The 16825-nt window shown below is 43.6% G+C and overlaps 1 protein-coding gene across 1 annotated transcript in view; it reads left to right on the plus strand.

Moving 5' to 3' along the window:
• The first annotated feature begins 1096 nt into the window (after positions 1 to 1096).
• LOC142413022 (calcium-activated potassium channel subunit beta-2) overlaps positions 1097 to 16825 on the plus strand; it is a 159803-nt gene continuing 144074 nt past the window's right edge. Inside the window, exon 1 of the mRNA XM_075509058.1 lies at positions 1097 to 1204. Coding sequence (XP_075365173.1) covers positions 1167 to 1204 — 38 coding nt within the window. The 5' untranslated portion in view covers positions 1097 to 1166. The remainder of the gene's footprint in view (positions 1205 to 16825) is intronic.

Consider the following 16825-nt stretch of genomic DNA (forward strand, 5'->3'; position numbering starts at 1 on the left):
CTGCTACTGGGTGCAGTGTTTTCTGGCTGTGGGCTCAAGGCAGATTTCGTTTACTCTGGTGAATGGAACAACCTTAATTTCTGTCAGCCTCCCTGAAGTAGTTCCAGATTTATTCTGAGGCAAGGGGAGAATCTGATCCTAACTTTTTGAAAACAAATGAGTTTACGACACCCTAGGAATTTTCAAACATGACACATCCATCAGTTTTCCTTTCTGAGTAACATTTGGCAAAATGTAACTGTCAAAACTTTTTAATTCAAACCAAATTGTTTGTTATTTGTTCCAAGCCACATATTAAAAGTCAATGACAAAAGTTTCCGTACAGCCTTTGTGGGCTCACACACATGGCTACCCTATGACCTGCACCAAGGAACAGCCCTGGAGCTTGGAGAAGCTTAAATCCACTGAGGCACGGGTATGAAAACACAGCTGGGCCCAGCAGCTTCTGCTGCTGCAGTAAATCCTGCTTTGCCCCTCTGCATGTCCCTCTAGCCTTAAAGTCTTTAGAGGTGAAATCATGAGCTCTCCTTCTCAATGCAGTTCTTTTACGGCACTAAAAATCCCTCTGAGGCAAGGACAGTTTGGCATATTTTCCCTGTCTGCCCATCAAGCTCTTAAAAAATTAAGTTATTAATCATCTAAACATTCACCTCCACTGCATTAAGGCTTTCTGGCCAGAAAGTTGCATAGGTGGTTATTTCAAATATGACTCTGCTTCCATTGAAGACTTTTGAATTAAAACAATCTGAAGTATGGACAAATGCAGCTTGTGATAATTACAGCCTAGCACTATACTTTTAAAGCAGTCAGCTGAGCTTCTAGTTTATATTTCACGACTTTGCTTACTTGGTCCAAAAAAACCCCCACACTCATTGTGTAGTTTATCTGAGGTCTACACATACAGCAAAGCATTGCTTGCAAGGAGGAAGAGAAGTTTGCAGCAAAATTGTTTTGTAACAGATGTATCAATGGAAAAAGTTAGTAACTGGGAGTGTTCTCTCTTTCCCTGTCTCGCAGTTGCTATTAGTGCTGGTCTTTAGGGTGTAGCTTTCCTCTTGGGCTTCTGTGTTTGTTTTACGTATTGCCTTCCTCTTCCTTTTGGTCAGGAGCCTTTTAATGATCAGGCAAGATAATACTGAGCAGCAGCACCGAATCTGCAGGACAAAATGAGCCTTTGCTTTAAATATCCAAGAGACAAATGGAGGTAAGTAGAAACAAATGGATTAAGCTGTTTGGGCTGGGGAATTGCTGTCAGTTCATTATTCGGAGGTTACTAACAACTAGTACGTTGGATTTGTTTTGGTTTTTTTCCCCTATTTGACTGCAATGTTAAGAATTTAACTAAAGTCGGGCATGGAAATATACTGAAGTTGTAATTGTGTTCAGGCCTTTGGTAAGGATTACAGAGTTGGTTAGGACAGAAATCCTTTAAGCAGCGTTTCCTAGGCCTTCATGACAGACCTTAAACACATTTTCCCTTCTCCTTTTTCCCCATCTTGCAAAGCGTCTCTGTGTTTCTGATTCACTGTGCACACTATACCTAATCAGAGAGTTTATCCTGCTTCTATTATCTTCCTGTATTTCATATATATTACAGAGGTTGTATTTGCTCAGCTATATTGAATCCTATTATAAAAGCAGGGTGCAGAGGGCAATTTCTGGATGCACAATGAATGTCTGTAACTAATAAAATATAGCACCTGCTCTGCTGGAAGTATCAGTGTGAAGCCAGAGTTGACAGGGTAAGTGATCCCACTTCATAATCCTATAATGTTGATACAATTTGGTGGTACCGGCGTAAAAGAGCTACTCAGAGCTAAGCTGGACTTTGAGATAAACTGAAAATGGTGTCTTTAAAGGAAAACCACTCAGTACAGGATTGGATGACATGCAGATCTTTTACTCATAGGGTGACAAATCTGGCAGTTAGGTGGATGAAAATAGTCTTGTTTATTGTGTTGTACAAAGGTGGTGAATATTTCAGTTTAGAGAAGAAAGGGGTGCATGTCCAAACAAGACTCCACATGTGCATCAAGAGCAGGCAATAAAAGACTACATTTTTTTGACCCCTTCTTTCTGTTTTCTGAATTATCTTGTAATTTAAATTTACTGAGATGGAGGTTTTTTCTGTACTGTTCAGTGAATACTTCTAACATCAAACCTTAAGTCACATTAGTTTTGCATGCACACCTATGGTATGTTTTTGGTCTCCAACTGCATTATCATGGTTTTTAGAACCAGGTTTCCAGCCTCAACTGCCAAAAAAGAAATCATAGTTATTTACTGTTTGCTGATCATTCAATCTTATGTCTATTTAAAAGTTTTCTAGGACAATATTGATAGCAAATAATTGCAGGTCAGAGACCACAAAGTTAGTTCATATATGAAATTGAATGAACATTTTCCCAAAATATTTTGCAGAATCTACGAAATTTTTTAGATTAGTTTCTTCTTCTGTTCACATAGACCAGACACTATGCTCCCTCATGTTGTGAAGTACCAGAAAGCAGAGTTGCATTTTGGTGTGTGAAGGGTATGTAACTTATGAGAGGATGTTAGCTCTGCAAGGGTGCTAGAGAGGGACAACCTTGAACTGGGGACATATGAATTATCTTTCTGTTGGTCGCATTACCTCTGGCTTCTTCCATTCTCCTTCCACCTGACCTCCTCTCCCATGTAGACCCAAAGCTACTTGGGGCAAGGGCCTTCCCTGACTGGGTGTTCATACAGTGCTTGCAAGTGTCTTGCTCTTACTTACCTAGCAGCAGAGCACAGATAATAAATCACATGTACTGGCTTTATTCATCCCTTTCGATAGCAAAAAGTTCGCTAAAGTTGATGGAAGTTTTTACATGGCAGTACCAGACCTCAAAGTATGACTGTCAGTTCATTGCTTTCATGGAAACACTGAGTTAAACTGCATTTATGTTGGCAAATCCATGCCCAGAGAGCTGAGTCACTCTGCAGAAAGCAGCAGCTATGGCTCCTTTGAACATTTGCTTTTCCAAAGTACATCCTTCCTCTTACACCAGGGCCTCCAATATGCTTCTTGCTGCAGATGTTTGCTTTTCATACACTGCACTGAGGCAGAAACAGAGGCAGTCACACTTCCATGCTATCAGACTGGTAACAAGGGAAGAGAAAGTCCTGTGTCAAGAACAAACCCAGAAGACAGGCCTGGGTTATGTTTATAACCTTGAACCACTGATACAGACAAAGAAACAGGGACATAGGATCATTATTAACCTGTATAGTTATTTTCACAGCCTGATTTTAAATTCACTTATACCAATGAGTATTTCTACTGGCTTTTTAGTTTCTCTTTTTGCACAGCTTGAAATGTTGCGTGCAGCCTGTGTAAAACCTGAAAGGGCAGGTTTTGGATGCATGGAAATAACCTGCTGCAGTCATCAAAGCCACATCGAGGTACTCAAGGTGAAGTAGGACCAGTCACCTCTTCTCTCCTGAACTCTCAGCTAGAGCACAGACCTTGGATTTCTGCTGTGAGCAGTTCATATTCACAAGTCCCTCTGCTCCTCACATTTTGCCCTGAGTTATTCTAGCTGAATTTCTAAAATAAAAAGGCAGAATCTTGCTAATTGTAGAATCCAGAGGCTAAGAAATATAATATGCAAAGAAGAGTACACAAAGCAATGTCCACCTGTAAAACAAAAATGTGCTGGGAGTCAGTAGAGAATAAACAGAAAGAAACACTAGAGCAGCCAACTAGAAAAAAAACCACCAGCACAATACTCGACAGTCACAGAAAGATCAAAATTAAAATAAAACTACTTTGAAACCTCTCAATTGGAATACACTGCAGAAGAGCTGACTGGTCCCAAAGAAAGCTGTCAGAATGGCACAGTGAAGTCAGCAGGCAAATTTGAATAGGAGATATCTTAAAAACAGGGAAAAAATATTCCTATAAGTAACATCTGAAACATCAGAAAGTAAAATACTTTCAAAAGAAAAACATTGGAAACGGGCAAAAACTGAATTTAAAAATCTTCCATCCAGTTGTCTACTAACCACTGCTGGATATTTGGCAGCATTTAAATTATTTCTCAAGCTCATTTAAAAAAAAAGAAGTTTGCTTTCCCATCCCCTCAATTAGAGAAAAATCATCACATCTTCTTATGTTGAGAGTTAGTTGATGAATATCATGTCATATATCACTTCCTCTGCATCTGACAGGAATCAAAGCAGAGATTTTGAAAGGCAAGTGTCTTTGAACTGCTAATTATGCTTAACAAAGAAAGTGTTTCAGTTGTTGTTTCTTAATGAAATTTCTGCTTTTACCTAATCAGTTTTCCCACCTAAATCAGTGGGAAAAACGTCCAGTGTTTCATGCATATCCAAAGCTTCTGGTGATTTGTTGAGAAATACTGGCAAAGATAACCCTTTGATAGATATTTTGTTCTTTTGCATACATGTTCAGACATTAAAAAGCATCTGTGAAAGTTCTGAGTGTGAGAGTAGGATTTTAGCTCAATTTCTCTGCCCCCAGGAATTTCTCCTCTTAATTTCTTCTTTCTCAACTCTCTTTGGGGCTTCATTCAGAGAGGGATTTAAAAGCTGCACTCAACCAAATCTACTCAAACAGCAGTTACCAATAGGAGGAGAAGTCATGGGGATAAAAAGATAACAAGTGGTGGGCCAGCAATTCGGCAATTCCACCACATTCAAGTACTTTGGATAAGGTTCAAAAAAAGCCAAAGAAACCCCAGGAAAAAACAAACAGACAACAAACACCCAGACTTCACTGCAGCCCCTCAGAGCCTCAAATATTTTGTCTTGCATCCTTCTCTAATTTTAATGCTTCTTAAATGAGGCCAAAAAGTGAAACTCTAGGAGTCCTGGGTTAGGAAGCAAGTAATATATATGTGTCTACTCTGCTGGGCACAGGGAGTTTTGATCTGCCAGAGAAAAGGTTGTTTTGTATGGTAAACATCAGGCTATATCTTGCAAATTAGGAAGCTTCAGGCTAGGAAAATACTGGAATATGAGGCTATGAAGAATGTCCAGCTGATATAGAGAGCTGCTAGTAAGTCAGGAATTGATGGTAAAACCTGCAGTACCTGATATGAGTAAACAAGTTTTATACAGTTACTCTCTATCACTGGAATTGTGGATTTTCCCAGTGTTAAGCGGAGAAGACTCAGAATTATTTTTTAAAATGTTAATATTCTCTGATTTATATTCCATGAACTGAAGAAGGGAATACAAGCTTTGTGCTAGCTCTTCAGACGGTATAAAACAGCTGTCCTGGTTTCGGCTGGGATAGAGTTAATTTTCTTCCTAGTAGCTGGTATAGTGCTGTGTTTTGGATTTAGTATGAGAATAATATTGGTAACACACTGATGTTTTAGTTGTTGCTAAGTAATGTTTACACTGGTCAAGGACTTTTCAGCTTCCCATGCTCTGCTGGGTGCACAAGAAACCGGGAGGGGGCACAACCAAGATGGTTGATCCAAACTGGCCAAAGGGCTATTCCATACCATATGACGTCATGCTCAGTATAGAAACTGGGGGGAGTTGGCCGGGGGCAGCAATCGCTGCTCGGGGACTGGCTGGGCATCAGTCAGCGGGTGGTGAGCGGTTGTATCATTTGTTTTTTTTCTGGGTTTTGTTCCTCTCTTGCTCTCTTGTTGTTTTCCTTCTCATTACAATTTATGATTAGTATTATTTTTTGTTCCAATTATTAAATTGTTCTTATCTCAACCCACAAGTTTTCTTATTTTTGCTCTTCCGATTCTCTCCCCTATCGCACTGGGGGGGGAGCGTGAGCGAGCGGCTGTGTGGTACTTAATTGCTGACTGGGGCTAAACCACAACAACAGCATAAGTTCAAGTTGATTCTCATTTTCTTTAAAGCTACTTTAAAACAGCTTTACACATACAGGCTGAATAAAACTGACAGTCAGGCCTATTAACTAGTTTACAGTTGCTCCTTTCCATTGCCAGTTTGTCCTCCATCTTCCTGTGAAGTGTACAGATTTGGAAAAAATGTTTAAAACATATTGTAAATAGTACAATTCAGAAACTGCATAAATGGTAACGTTCAGGAGTTGATTGCTGTTCATCAGTAAATGAGAGTCTACAACCTCTGGAAGAAGGGGCAGGCAACTCAGGAGGACTACAAAGGTGTAGCGAGGCTGTGCAGGGAGAAAATTAGAAGGGCCAAAGCCGAGCTAGAGCTCAGTCTGGCTGCTGCTGTAAAAGACAACAAAAAATACTTCTTCAAATACATTAGCAGCAAAAGGAGAGCTAAGGAGAATCTCCAGCCCCTAGTAGACGGGGGAGGGAACACAGTGACCAAGCATGAGGAAAAGGCTGAGGTACTTAATGCCTTCTTTGCCTCAGTCTTTAATAGCAGGGCCAGTTGTTCTCTGGGTACCCAGCCCCCCAAGTCGGAAGATAGGGACGGGGACCAGAATGGAGCCCCCATAATCCAGGGGGAAATGGTTAGTGACCTGCTGCACCACTTAGACACTCACAAGTCTATGGGGCCTGATGAGATCCACCCGAGAGTACTGAAGGAACTGGCAGAAGTGCTCACCAAGCCCCTTTCCATCATTTACCAGCAGTCCTGGCTAACTGGGGAGGTCCCTGCTGACTGGAGATTAGCTAATGTGACGCCCATCTACAAGAAGGGCCATAAGGAGGACCCGGGGAACTACAGGCCTGTCAGCCTGACCTTGGTGCCGGGGAAGCTGATGGAGCAGATCATCCTGAGTGCTATCACACGGCATGTAGAGAATAACCAAGGGATCAAGCCCAGCCAGCATGGGTTCAGGAAAGGCAGGTCCTGCTTGACCAACCTGATCTCCTTCTACAACAAGGGGATCTGCCTAGTAGATGAGGGGAAGGCTGTGGATGTTGTCTATCTAGACTTCAGTAAAGCCTTTGACACGATTTCCCACAGCATTCTCCTGGAGAAACTGGCTGCTCATGGCTTAGAACTCTTCGCTGGGTAAAGAACTGGCTGGATGGCCAGGCCCAAAGAGTGGTGGTGAATGGAGTTTACTCCAGTTGGCGGCCGGTCACAAGCAGTGTTCCCCAGGGCTCTGTGCTGGGGCCATTCCTGTTTAATGTCTTTATCAGTGATCTGGATAAAGGGATCGAGTGCACCCTCAGTAAGTTTGCAGATGACACCAAGTTGTGTGGGAGTGTTGATCTGCTTGAGGGGAGGAAGGCTCTGCAGAGGGACCTGGACAGGCTGGATCGATGGGCCGAGGTCAATTGTATGTGGTTCAACAAGGCCAAGTGCTGGATCCTGCACCTGGGCCACAGCAACCCCATGCAACGCTACAGGCTTGGGGAAGAGTGGCTGGAAAGCTGCCCAGCGGAAAAGGACCTGGGGGTGTTGGTTGACAGCTGGCTGAATATGAGCCAGCAGTGTGCCCAGGTGGCCAAGAAAGCCAATGGCATCCTGGCTTGTATCAAAAATAGCGTGGCCAGCAGGAGTAGGGAAGTGATTGTGCCCCTGTACTTGGCACTGGTGAGGCCGCACCTTGAATACCGTGTTCAGTTTTGGGCCCCTCACTACAAGAGACATTGAGATGCTGGAGCGTGTCCAGAGAAGGGCAACGAAGCTGGTGAAGGGTCTGGAGCACAAGGCTGATGGGGAGTGGCTGAGGGAGCTGGGGTTGTTTAGTCTGGAGAAAAGGAGGCTGAGGGGAGACCTTATCGCTCCCTACAACTACCTGAAAGGAGGGTGTAGAGAGGTGGGGGTCGGTCTCTTCTCCCAGGTAACAAGTGATAGGGGGAGAGGAAATGGCCTCAAGTTGTGCCAGGGGAGGTTTAGACTGGATATTGGGAAATTTTACTTCACTGAAAGGGTTATCAAGCATTGGAACAGGCTGCCCAGGGAAGCGATTGAGTCACCATCCCTGGAGGTATTTAAAGACATTTGGATGAGGTGCTTAGGGACATGGTATAGTGGTGGTCTTGGTAGTGTTAGGTTTACGGTGGGACTTGATGATCTTAAAGGTCTTTTCCAGCCTATACGGTTCTGTGATTCTGTGAAATGAGAGGGCGTTCAGAGACACTGCCATGCAGCAGAGCCTGGGATTAGCTCTGTATTGCCTCTTCTGTGGAAACCTCTTCCTGCTGTTTTATCTCATCCATTTACAAACATTCTTCCTTTCCACCCACTTGCAGTCCCTACAAGAGTGTTTAAGAGTTCAGCTAATTTGACTAGGATTAAGATGTGGACATTTGATATTAAAAAAAAAAAATCCATAATGTGCTGACGGTATGCTTACATGTTTCTGTTACTCTAGCACTGACTGGTTTGAAGACTATGAGGGTGCCAGCTTGATAGCACTGGTAGGATGCTAGGCTGCAGGGAGCGATTTGGTGCCATTCCCAATAGGCACTGGGGAGAAGTAGCTGGACCTGAAGTGTGGAAGAGGCTCGCCAAGGAACATGTGGCAAACTTGTCCTAATGACTGCGGCACTGAGCCTGGGGGTGGGCCCTTTTGGGAGGCACTTTGACCCCCTCCATAAAAAATGTGCTCAAGGATGAAAAGTAGAAGGAAAAGAAGAGGAGGATGCACCAAACACAGAGTTCAGTCCATTTTACCTTATGCCTTGGGTAGGCAAAGAAAGAGCTGAGTAATCTCAATGAAATCACTAATAGGGCGCTACACAAGAGCTTCTCAGTATGTGCCTGGGAAATAGTGAAACGGTGAAAGAGACATGAAAGCAATATAGTAACTTTCCTGTAAACTCTGAAATTATGTATGTTGAGAGAGGCCAATGACAGTTAAAAAGAGTGCAGATGGGATGTATAAAGGGTTATGGCCATGCTTCATCAGACTAAACAGACTAAACAGCCCCAGTATGTTAATTAAAGCAAGCAGCCAGTGGGACAGCAACATCCTCTGCTATGATGTGTGCTGTGTGGCCTGTGTAGCTCGGAAACAAACACTCCCATCCCTGTCACTGTGCAGCCTTTCTTGGAGAATTGTAGGCTAATCACATTTGTTACAATTAAGGTCTTAAAAGCAACCGCCTAAGTACATTAAACCAAAAATCCCGTCTAGCCAAAATTCATCTACGCACATTACCACTAACAACCTTACAGGCAAAAGTTAGCATGTATCCCCCACTTTCCAGTGCTGAGATTTGCATGTCCCCAAAGGATCAGCGTGTTTCCTTGAAGCATTATTAAACCACACAGTGGATTTGTTGTACATCAGATTAACCTCATAGAGAGAAGATACCAGATGAACAGTTGTATTTTTCATGAAGCACATCTTTTACTTTTTACCTAATGGTGGGTAATTCTGGAATCTCCATCACTGATGATTTTGGAAGGCAGGTTAGACAAAACAGAGAGAAGTGGTGCAGGTAAAGCTGAAACTGCCGTAGGGCAGCAGAAGGACCAGGTTACCTTTAAGGAGCCTCCCAGTCTCCATTTTCTATGATTTCTCTAATTTAATGCTTCTGTTTCACTAACTAGACAGCTGGCCCTGCATTAGTCGACAAATAACAGAAGCGATGCAGGATGGCTTAGATGAGGCCAGCTTGGAGTGTTTGCTTTCATTTTATGAGCAGTCATCCAGCTCCGGAGGAGAGCTAACAGGCTACATGCACAGCCAGTCTTTGTGTTTTCAGACATCTGAAAAGCTGAAATCTTTCCCAGCAAAAGAAAGGTTGTGCATGCAAACACTAACCATTTTACAGCTTTTTCGAAAATACCCAGTTGCCTACATTAGTCTGTGATACCATTTGAGTAACATGTATTCCTCCACTGTATTGGTATTGCTATCACAATATTAACTTTTAAGTGAGGGAATGGACTTCATCCGTATGTTTGGAGGAAGAAGTTCTAAAAACTAGAATAAAAAAAATGTGAGTTTCTGACCTTATCCTCCAGCTGAGCCCTGAGAACTTCAGTCTCTTCTGAAAGGCTGGTATCAGCATGTTCAAGCGTGACTCAGGTTAATGCAGTTAACCCTGAATTTCTGACTATATCGTGGCCCTGCCTGTTTGTAGTCTACTGAGCTCACGACTTTCAGGCGTGGGGGCCGTTTGGAAATGATGCAGCACTTGTCTGTGTGTTACTGGTAGCACTGGGAAAAGGAGCAAAGGCCTTGCCATGCTGGAGAGGTAACACCATCAATTCTGCTCTCACCTGCGCTGGGTGAAATCAATCGCAGCAGCAGGTCCCACTGACTTCAGTGGGAAGGGAATGGCTCCTTTCAAAAGCTGTCATTCAGCAGAAAGATTAAGCCATAAAACAGGGATTTAGTTTGTCCAAGCCTGGTTGTTTTCCCTGTACCCCTGACACACACTTAGGGCCCTACTTTCCGTGCTCTGTCCCAGGGACATGCAGACAGCAGCCTATGCACCCTCTCCTCCTCCAAAGCCTTGCTTCAGGTTGAAGCACTGCTACCCACTGTTTTCAGCTTGGCTACCAGCTCTGCAGACTCAGGAGACAAAATTTCAGATGCACCCAGATTGAAGGTTTGGTTTTTGGGGTTTCTTTTTTTAGTATTTTCTTCTATGTCTGAATTTTGTTCCACCTGAAATACAAAAGGTTTGATTTGCATTTTAGGTATTTGCTCTAAAAATCTGAATCAGATGGAAATTCAAAACAAAGTTTGAACCTCTGAATAACTTACATCTAGCCCTTCAGCGCCCTGCTCGAGTGAGGGCCAAATGAATACCACACAAACACAACAAAGACAAAGTTGAGGTCCACCCTTCTACAGAAGACTAACCTTATCCTTTCAGTCTATCCTGGGGTGTAGCTACACCACAGTCAGAGGCACCAGCTTTGAACCAGGTAGCTCAGGAGGGCATCGACATCTTCCCATCATACCACAGCTTCATTTTTTACCCAACTTACCAGACTGAACTTCATGCTGCTGCAATACCTAGCCTCAAACCCACATATGTTGGTCAGCTAAACAACTAAAGATCCAAAGTGTTCAGTATTTTCCAATGCACTAACTGAATAGCCAAACATTTTGGGGACAGATTTGCCGTGGCTCCAGGTCTAGTTCTGTAAGTGCATGCTGCATCTACTCCAGGTACTCTGAAATTACCGTGTTCCTGCCCTGAGTGCATTAGGCATCCCTATTTGGTATTCCTTTTTGCAGATGTGCTGTTCTTTTTGGAAGACATACAACAGGTTTCAGTTTCCCTGAATCCTGTCTATTGCACATGCATTTAATACGTTCAGGAGTTTTGTTAAGAGATTGAAAGACCTGGACTTAGAGCTGTCTATCACAAAGCAAATAATCTTGGAAACTTGTGTATTTGAGCAAGAAGAGTCAAGTCCTCATTTGGCAAGGGAACTTTCATCTTCCCGCAGCAGCCTTTCTCCAAATTTACAGTCTCAATTGTACACACGGGAAAGTTAAGATTTATCTGAGTCAGAAAATACCCGGATTTTAGTTCTTTCACTGCTAAGAGATATGTACAGCTGCTCCCATTATTTCAGAGGGGTTTGTTTGTTGTCGGTTTTTTAAAATCACCCCCCGCTCTCTTTTTAAAATAAATTTTTTGAAAGGCTGTTATTTTTGGAGCTTAGGAGTCATAATGAATCAAAACCTGTGAATGCAATTCAGTTCAGATTCACGTGTTGAGTCATGGGTCTGTCTCGAGTAAGTGCAGTAGTCAAATCATGTCCATGTAAGGGGATTGGCAGTAGCTTTGGAAATATCTGTCCTCTTTCCCAGTTTGCACTCATGAGCCGTACTTCCAGCTCATTTTTTTTATAAAAGCAAATAAACATTTTGTCTGCAAGCATCAGATATTGTCTCAGTAACCATCCCTGTATCAGTGTGCTGCTGCATAGGATGGGAAGGGAGGCTCCGAAATTTATGTGGGCTGAGTGTGTCTTACACTGTTAAGATTCATGGTACTATTAGAAGATCCTCTTTTCTCTCTCTCTCGTCTTTTACTCAACACCAAACAAAGCCAAACAGGTGGTTCATGCAGTTCCCTGTCATCCATCACAGATCTGCTCTTTTATCATACCTGTGCAGCATTTTCAAAATCAATGCCAGTATCTTGTCAGTTATTATTAAACTGTTTCTCAGTGCTCTGAATCTCTTGATTTAGAGATTGCCCAAGCTGATGAGGTGATCAGAACCAAACCATCTCAGGCACTGATGGCTCAGCCATGCGCACAGAAACACGCTGCCTTCCCAGGAGCCCTTGCCGCCAGCCCCGGCCCCTGGCTGATGCCCCTCCGTCACACCCTTAGCTCTGCCACTGAGCTCCTGCCCACTTTGCAGAGTTCACTTTGCCTCCTGGAGTATATTTCTGACTCACCCTTTGCCTCACTTTACCTATTCGGCATATACGCTTGTGCCACGTAACTGCATGAGCTGTACTGCCCTAGGGAACCAGCTAGGGACTGCTTCGTGCTGTGCTGGGGTATATGTGATCTTTGCAGTCTTACCACCAAGCCAGATAGACATATGCCCGGGTTTCCCCCTCAACCCCCCATATTAATAAGGTGCACTTTATTACATGTTTTGTCAAGCCACAAGTACAACAGCAGTGTTAGCAGGCCCCTGGTACAACCATTGATCCTAATCTAATGGTAAAGCAGTGCTCAGGCAGGACGGACTTTCAGGTTTTGACGGCCTCTTGTGTTTCCAGGTTCTGGTAAGGAAAAGGTGTTGAAAAAAGATTTGAAACAATTTATAATCTACTTTTGTGGACTTGGATAGGTCAGATAAAAATCTGAGCATTTTTGTCAAGGAAAACAAACTGCCATTCTGAACAGCTGGAGGTTTAGCCATCCCCAGAGCAAAGTCCATCAAACCTAGAGATGTGGCAAACTGCCAGACAGCTGCATGTGTGTCATTTTGATGGTCACACAGGAATGCCCTCGGGGCAGGAGGGGATTAATAACTCTCTGAAACCCCAAGTGCCTCATTTTTGAGCTTCCCATGGCAGTATATTTCTTCTTCCATTTTCACTTTGTTCTTAAAGCTTCACTCTTCATTTAAACCCTCTAAGGAAACTCTTTGCAAGATAGATGTACATCACCCTTTCAGGAGAAAAAGAACCTCTTTCAAAAAAATAAATACTGAAATCTATTTAGTAATGCCCCTCATGTATATATCTCTCTCTCGTCTTCTATAAATATTAGTTCAGAAAACAGCTTTCATTTATAGCAATTCCATTGCCATAATCCAGATAGCATGGATTATTTCTATAGTGATGCTCTAATGCTAATTTGCAAGAGTGGAAGGCAATTTGCTATCCTAATGAATTACTTTTGTCCTTGGATGACACAGACAGCAAAGACAGTGCCCCTGGTTAATTGGAAACACTAGATAGATATCCATAATGTTCTATATGTGAAGTCTAGTGTTGGAGATGTTATTAACATTCAATTTAACTCCTACAAAATTAAAACTAAAGCTTTATACTCATTTCCAAGCAGAAACCTCCTTGGAAAGAGCTTGACGTTGTGTTTTGAAAGATGTCAAAAGATCGCCTCTTCATAACGACCAGGGAGATGTGGATCCAAATAGTGATATCTGGGTATTTATATGAATGATTCTTCTCAGAGTTGCCCATCACAGCTAACTATATACAATACACATCAAGCTTATAAAATCAGAAAGACACTTCACTTACTCTGAATCTGTCCATGAAAATGGATGGAATGAGGCCTAAATCCAAGTCCAGCAGTCTAACATAGACTTAAGAGCCACTGCGTGAAATACAAGATTTGGTGGACACTGTCCTTAACTACAGTTAAAAATACAAACTCTTAGTGTACAGACCCACATGCTGATGGTACATATACAGCAGCCAGTCTAGACACTATTTCTACATCCCCCTCCTCCTTCTCTAAAGGAGGGGTTTGGGGTTAAAGAGCGGATCTAAAAGATTTAGTTTCAACCATCAGGTCTGATACAGGTACAGGGCATGGACGCTATGGTTCACATTCCTTACCTGGGGATTACCCCTATTCATTCCAGCCCTCACTGGTGTCTATGAAGATGACAAAGACTATCGCATCTCACGAGAGCTTGCAAATACATCCCAGGCCAGCCAGTCACACCCTGCCTTACAGTAGGTCATGAAGCTAGAGGTGCTTAGACAGAGGTGTCTAGATCATCCTTGACTGCCAGAAGGAAGGCAAAATTGGGAAAAAGACTCCTATAGAGTTTGAGAATTGAGTTTATCTTCAAACCACGGTGGGACAAGGGTACCATTCAGCCAGCCTATACAATGGCTAATCAGTGGGGACACAGGGTGCAGGACCAGGGGCATGGAGACAGGACAACCGGACCACTTACAGCTCTGCCAAGACTTGAAGTGCAGCTTTGCTTGTCACGATCTGATCAGGACCAAACAAGCTCTTCTCTGCCTGTGAACCCTAGAGCCCAGTCAGCAACACAGCATTGCAGATCTCGGCCACAGTGAGAAAGCAGCATCTGCCAACATATTTGCAAGAACTCTTGTATCCACAGCTGAGTTCAGTACAAATATTTGGGGGGGACAAAAACTGATTAGCATCTAGCAACTGGCTCTTGGTAGAGTCACCTTCAGACTAGCCAGGCACAGTCCTACTTAATCTGCTTGTGTTTCCAGAGCACTGATCACCACGTATCTTTGCATCATGGCCATCCATCACACCCCCAGTTTCTCATCTAAATACTGCCAACAGCACTGTGAGTAGCCCAGCACTGACACTCCCTCCTTCTCCCTCTGCATCTTATTATTTAAGTTGCTGCTGGCAAAGAAATGGAAAGTGGCTGTGTCCACAGTGACATTAGCAGAACTGTCAGCTTAATCAATGCTGATCCTTCCTCCCTCACCCCTGCTTCTCTGCTGCTCCTTTTTGAAGCAGCAGAAGAGCCCTATAAATTCACCACTGTGCCCAGTCATCCAGAAATACTGCTAATTTTCCAGAAACCCTTTGGTATCTTGACTGCCTCCAGATCCACATGCTATGTCCGCCTCGACCACCCAAGGTCCTCCAAGCAGAGCCATTGCCAGGGCTCCCAGAGCCCACACTTATCCCCTGATCAGCAGGAGCATCTCTGGCAGCAGGCGGGCAGAGCAAGGAGTCCTCCTGCTCTCTGCAGATTAATCATCATGGGGAAAATAGGACTACAACAGCACTAAAGGCAGGGTGCTTTGAGAGACCTTTCTGCAACCAAAGAAACTTGTTGAAAGGTTTTCCAAAACCTTGGAAGCTGCGATGTTTGTAAATAGTCCCTAATCTCTTCCATTCCAACAAAACGTAGCAATGCAGCTCTATTCAGCTCTCTTATTACCACCCAGGCCATTACTGAGCTACAGTGCAGTCTGTAGAGGGGAACAGAGCTGCAGACGATACTTCCTAATGCGAACTGCGGAGGATTCACTATGAGGTGATCCTCCTGGACTCCAGGTGCCCCATTAAGTCAGGCAGAACTGGCAGGCAGACACATGTGTGGGTACAGAGCAGCAGCTGCCGCTGCTGCCTTTCATTGTCCTCAGGACTTCAGTAAGACGGGGAAAAAAATCAGCCTCTCCACCTCATCTAGACCCTCACCACCTTGTCTCAACAGCATACCCTTGCCTTTTGGTAATACAGTTGTAAGCAAAGATATATAGAGGCAGCTTATTTGGAATTTTTGTTTGTGTAGAGTTTAATTTTTTTTTAAAGACAGTTTTCAGAAATAGGGATATGGTTTTTTTCCTCTTCAGTTCACCAGGCTGACACACCGATTTGTGATGTGCCTTGTTTGGTACAGTACGTCAGTCAGCTGGAACTGGATTTTGCGTAACAAAGCATTAGTAATGTAATTGGAGAGGGAGCATCATAGCAAAGATAGATATTCTTGGAAAACTAGTATTCCAAAAAGTTTCAGCATCCATAATCCTCCTTCTCCATCTTGTGTCATACAAGTTTGGTGTGTGGGGGTTTGCACACCCTCATCTCTCTCTCACCATGCCTGTACCACTTGTCAACTCATTGCAGTTCTTAACCTGCTGTCAAGATCACTCTCCCCCGTTGTCATCTGACATTCCCTAGAGTTTTCTGGAAGGGGAAATCTTGAGTGTAGTTGATCTGCCCCAGCGTCATTCAGCCACAGGACCTGAAGAGGCAGCGCAGGCCACTTGCTTTGCCCTCTGCTCTCTCCTCTATCCAGCACATCTGAACCACAGCCAAGGTACAGCCTGTGCCAGGGACCAGAGCACTCACATCCTGGGGCTCAGCACACTCAAACGTTGTCTCTCCTGCAATTCGTCCCATCACAACATAGATGTGGCCTCACCATATAGATGTGTTCATTGTACTGATAATAGTAGGGCTGTTACCTATAACTTTCTCTCTTCCCCTGTGTCTCCATGTGCTTCTCTGACACTATCTTCTTTGCAAACTAGTCAAGGAAAATTTAAGTACCATGTTGTTGCACACAGGTGCAACAACACCCTAAGATGTTGCACCCCTAAGATTTTGGGGGTCAGAGAAAGAAAGGTTTGTTTCTTTCCTTTCATGACAAAATAACCTCTCTCCAAGCAGCACTGCAGTACTAACGGGTTACTGCGTTTCAGGAGGAGCAATTCCATCTGGTCGATATTCCCACCACCATGGCTGTGGGTAGCTGGTTGTTTAGCATCTCTAGATCGCACAGCGATATGAACCTAATCAACTCTCTGTCTCAGTTTTCAAATCTCATTGAAAAGCGTATCTTGTCTCCCTTGTCAGTACTGCTTAATTTTCCTCTTCCACGAAGCTATTATTTAATTCACTGGCAGTAGCTAGCACTGACAGGCAACACAGTTCATAGGACTGACCTGGAGCCACAGTCCAGAGCTGTAGGACTCTGATCCTAACAGTCCCA

The sequence above is a fragment of the Mycteria americana genome, chromosome 7, assembly GCF_035582795.1.
Source record: "Mycteria americana isolate JAX WOST 10 ecotype Jacksonville Zoo and Gardens chromosome 7, USCA_MyAme_1.0, whole genome shotgun sequence".
Classification (NCBI taxonomy): domain Eukaryota; kingdom Metazoa; phylum Chordata; class Aves; order Ciconiiformes; family Ciconiidae; genus Mycteria; species Mycteria americana.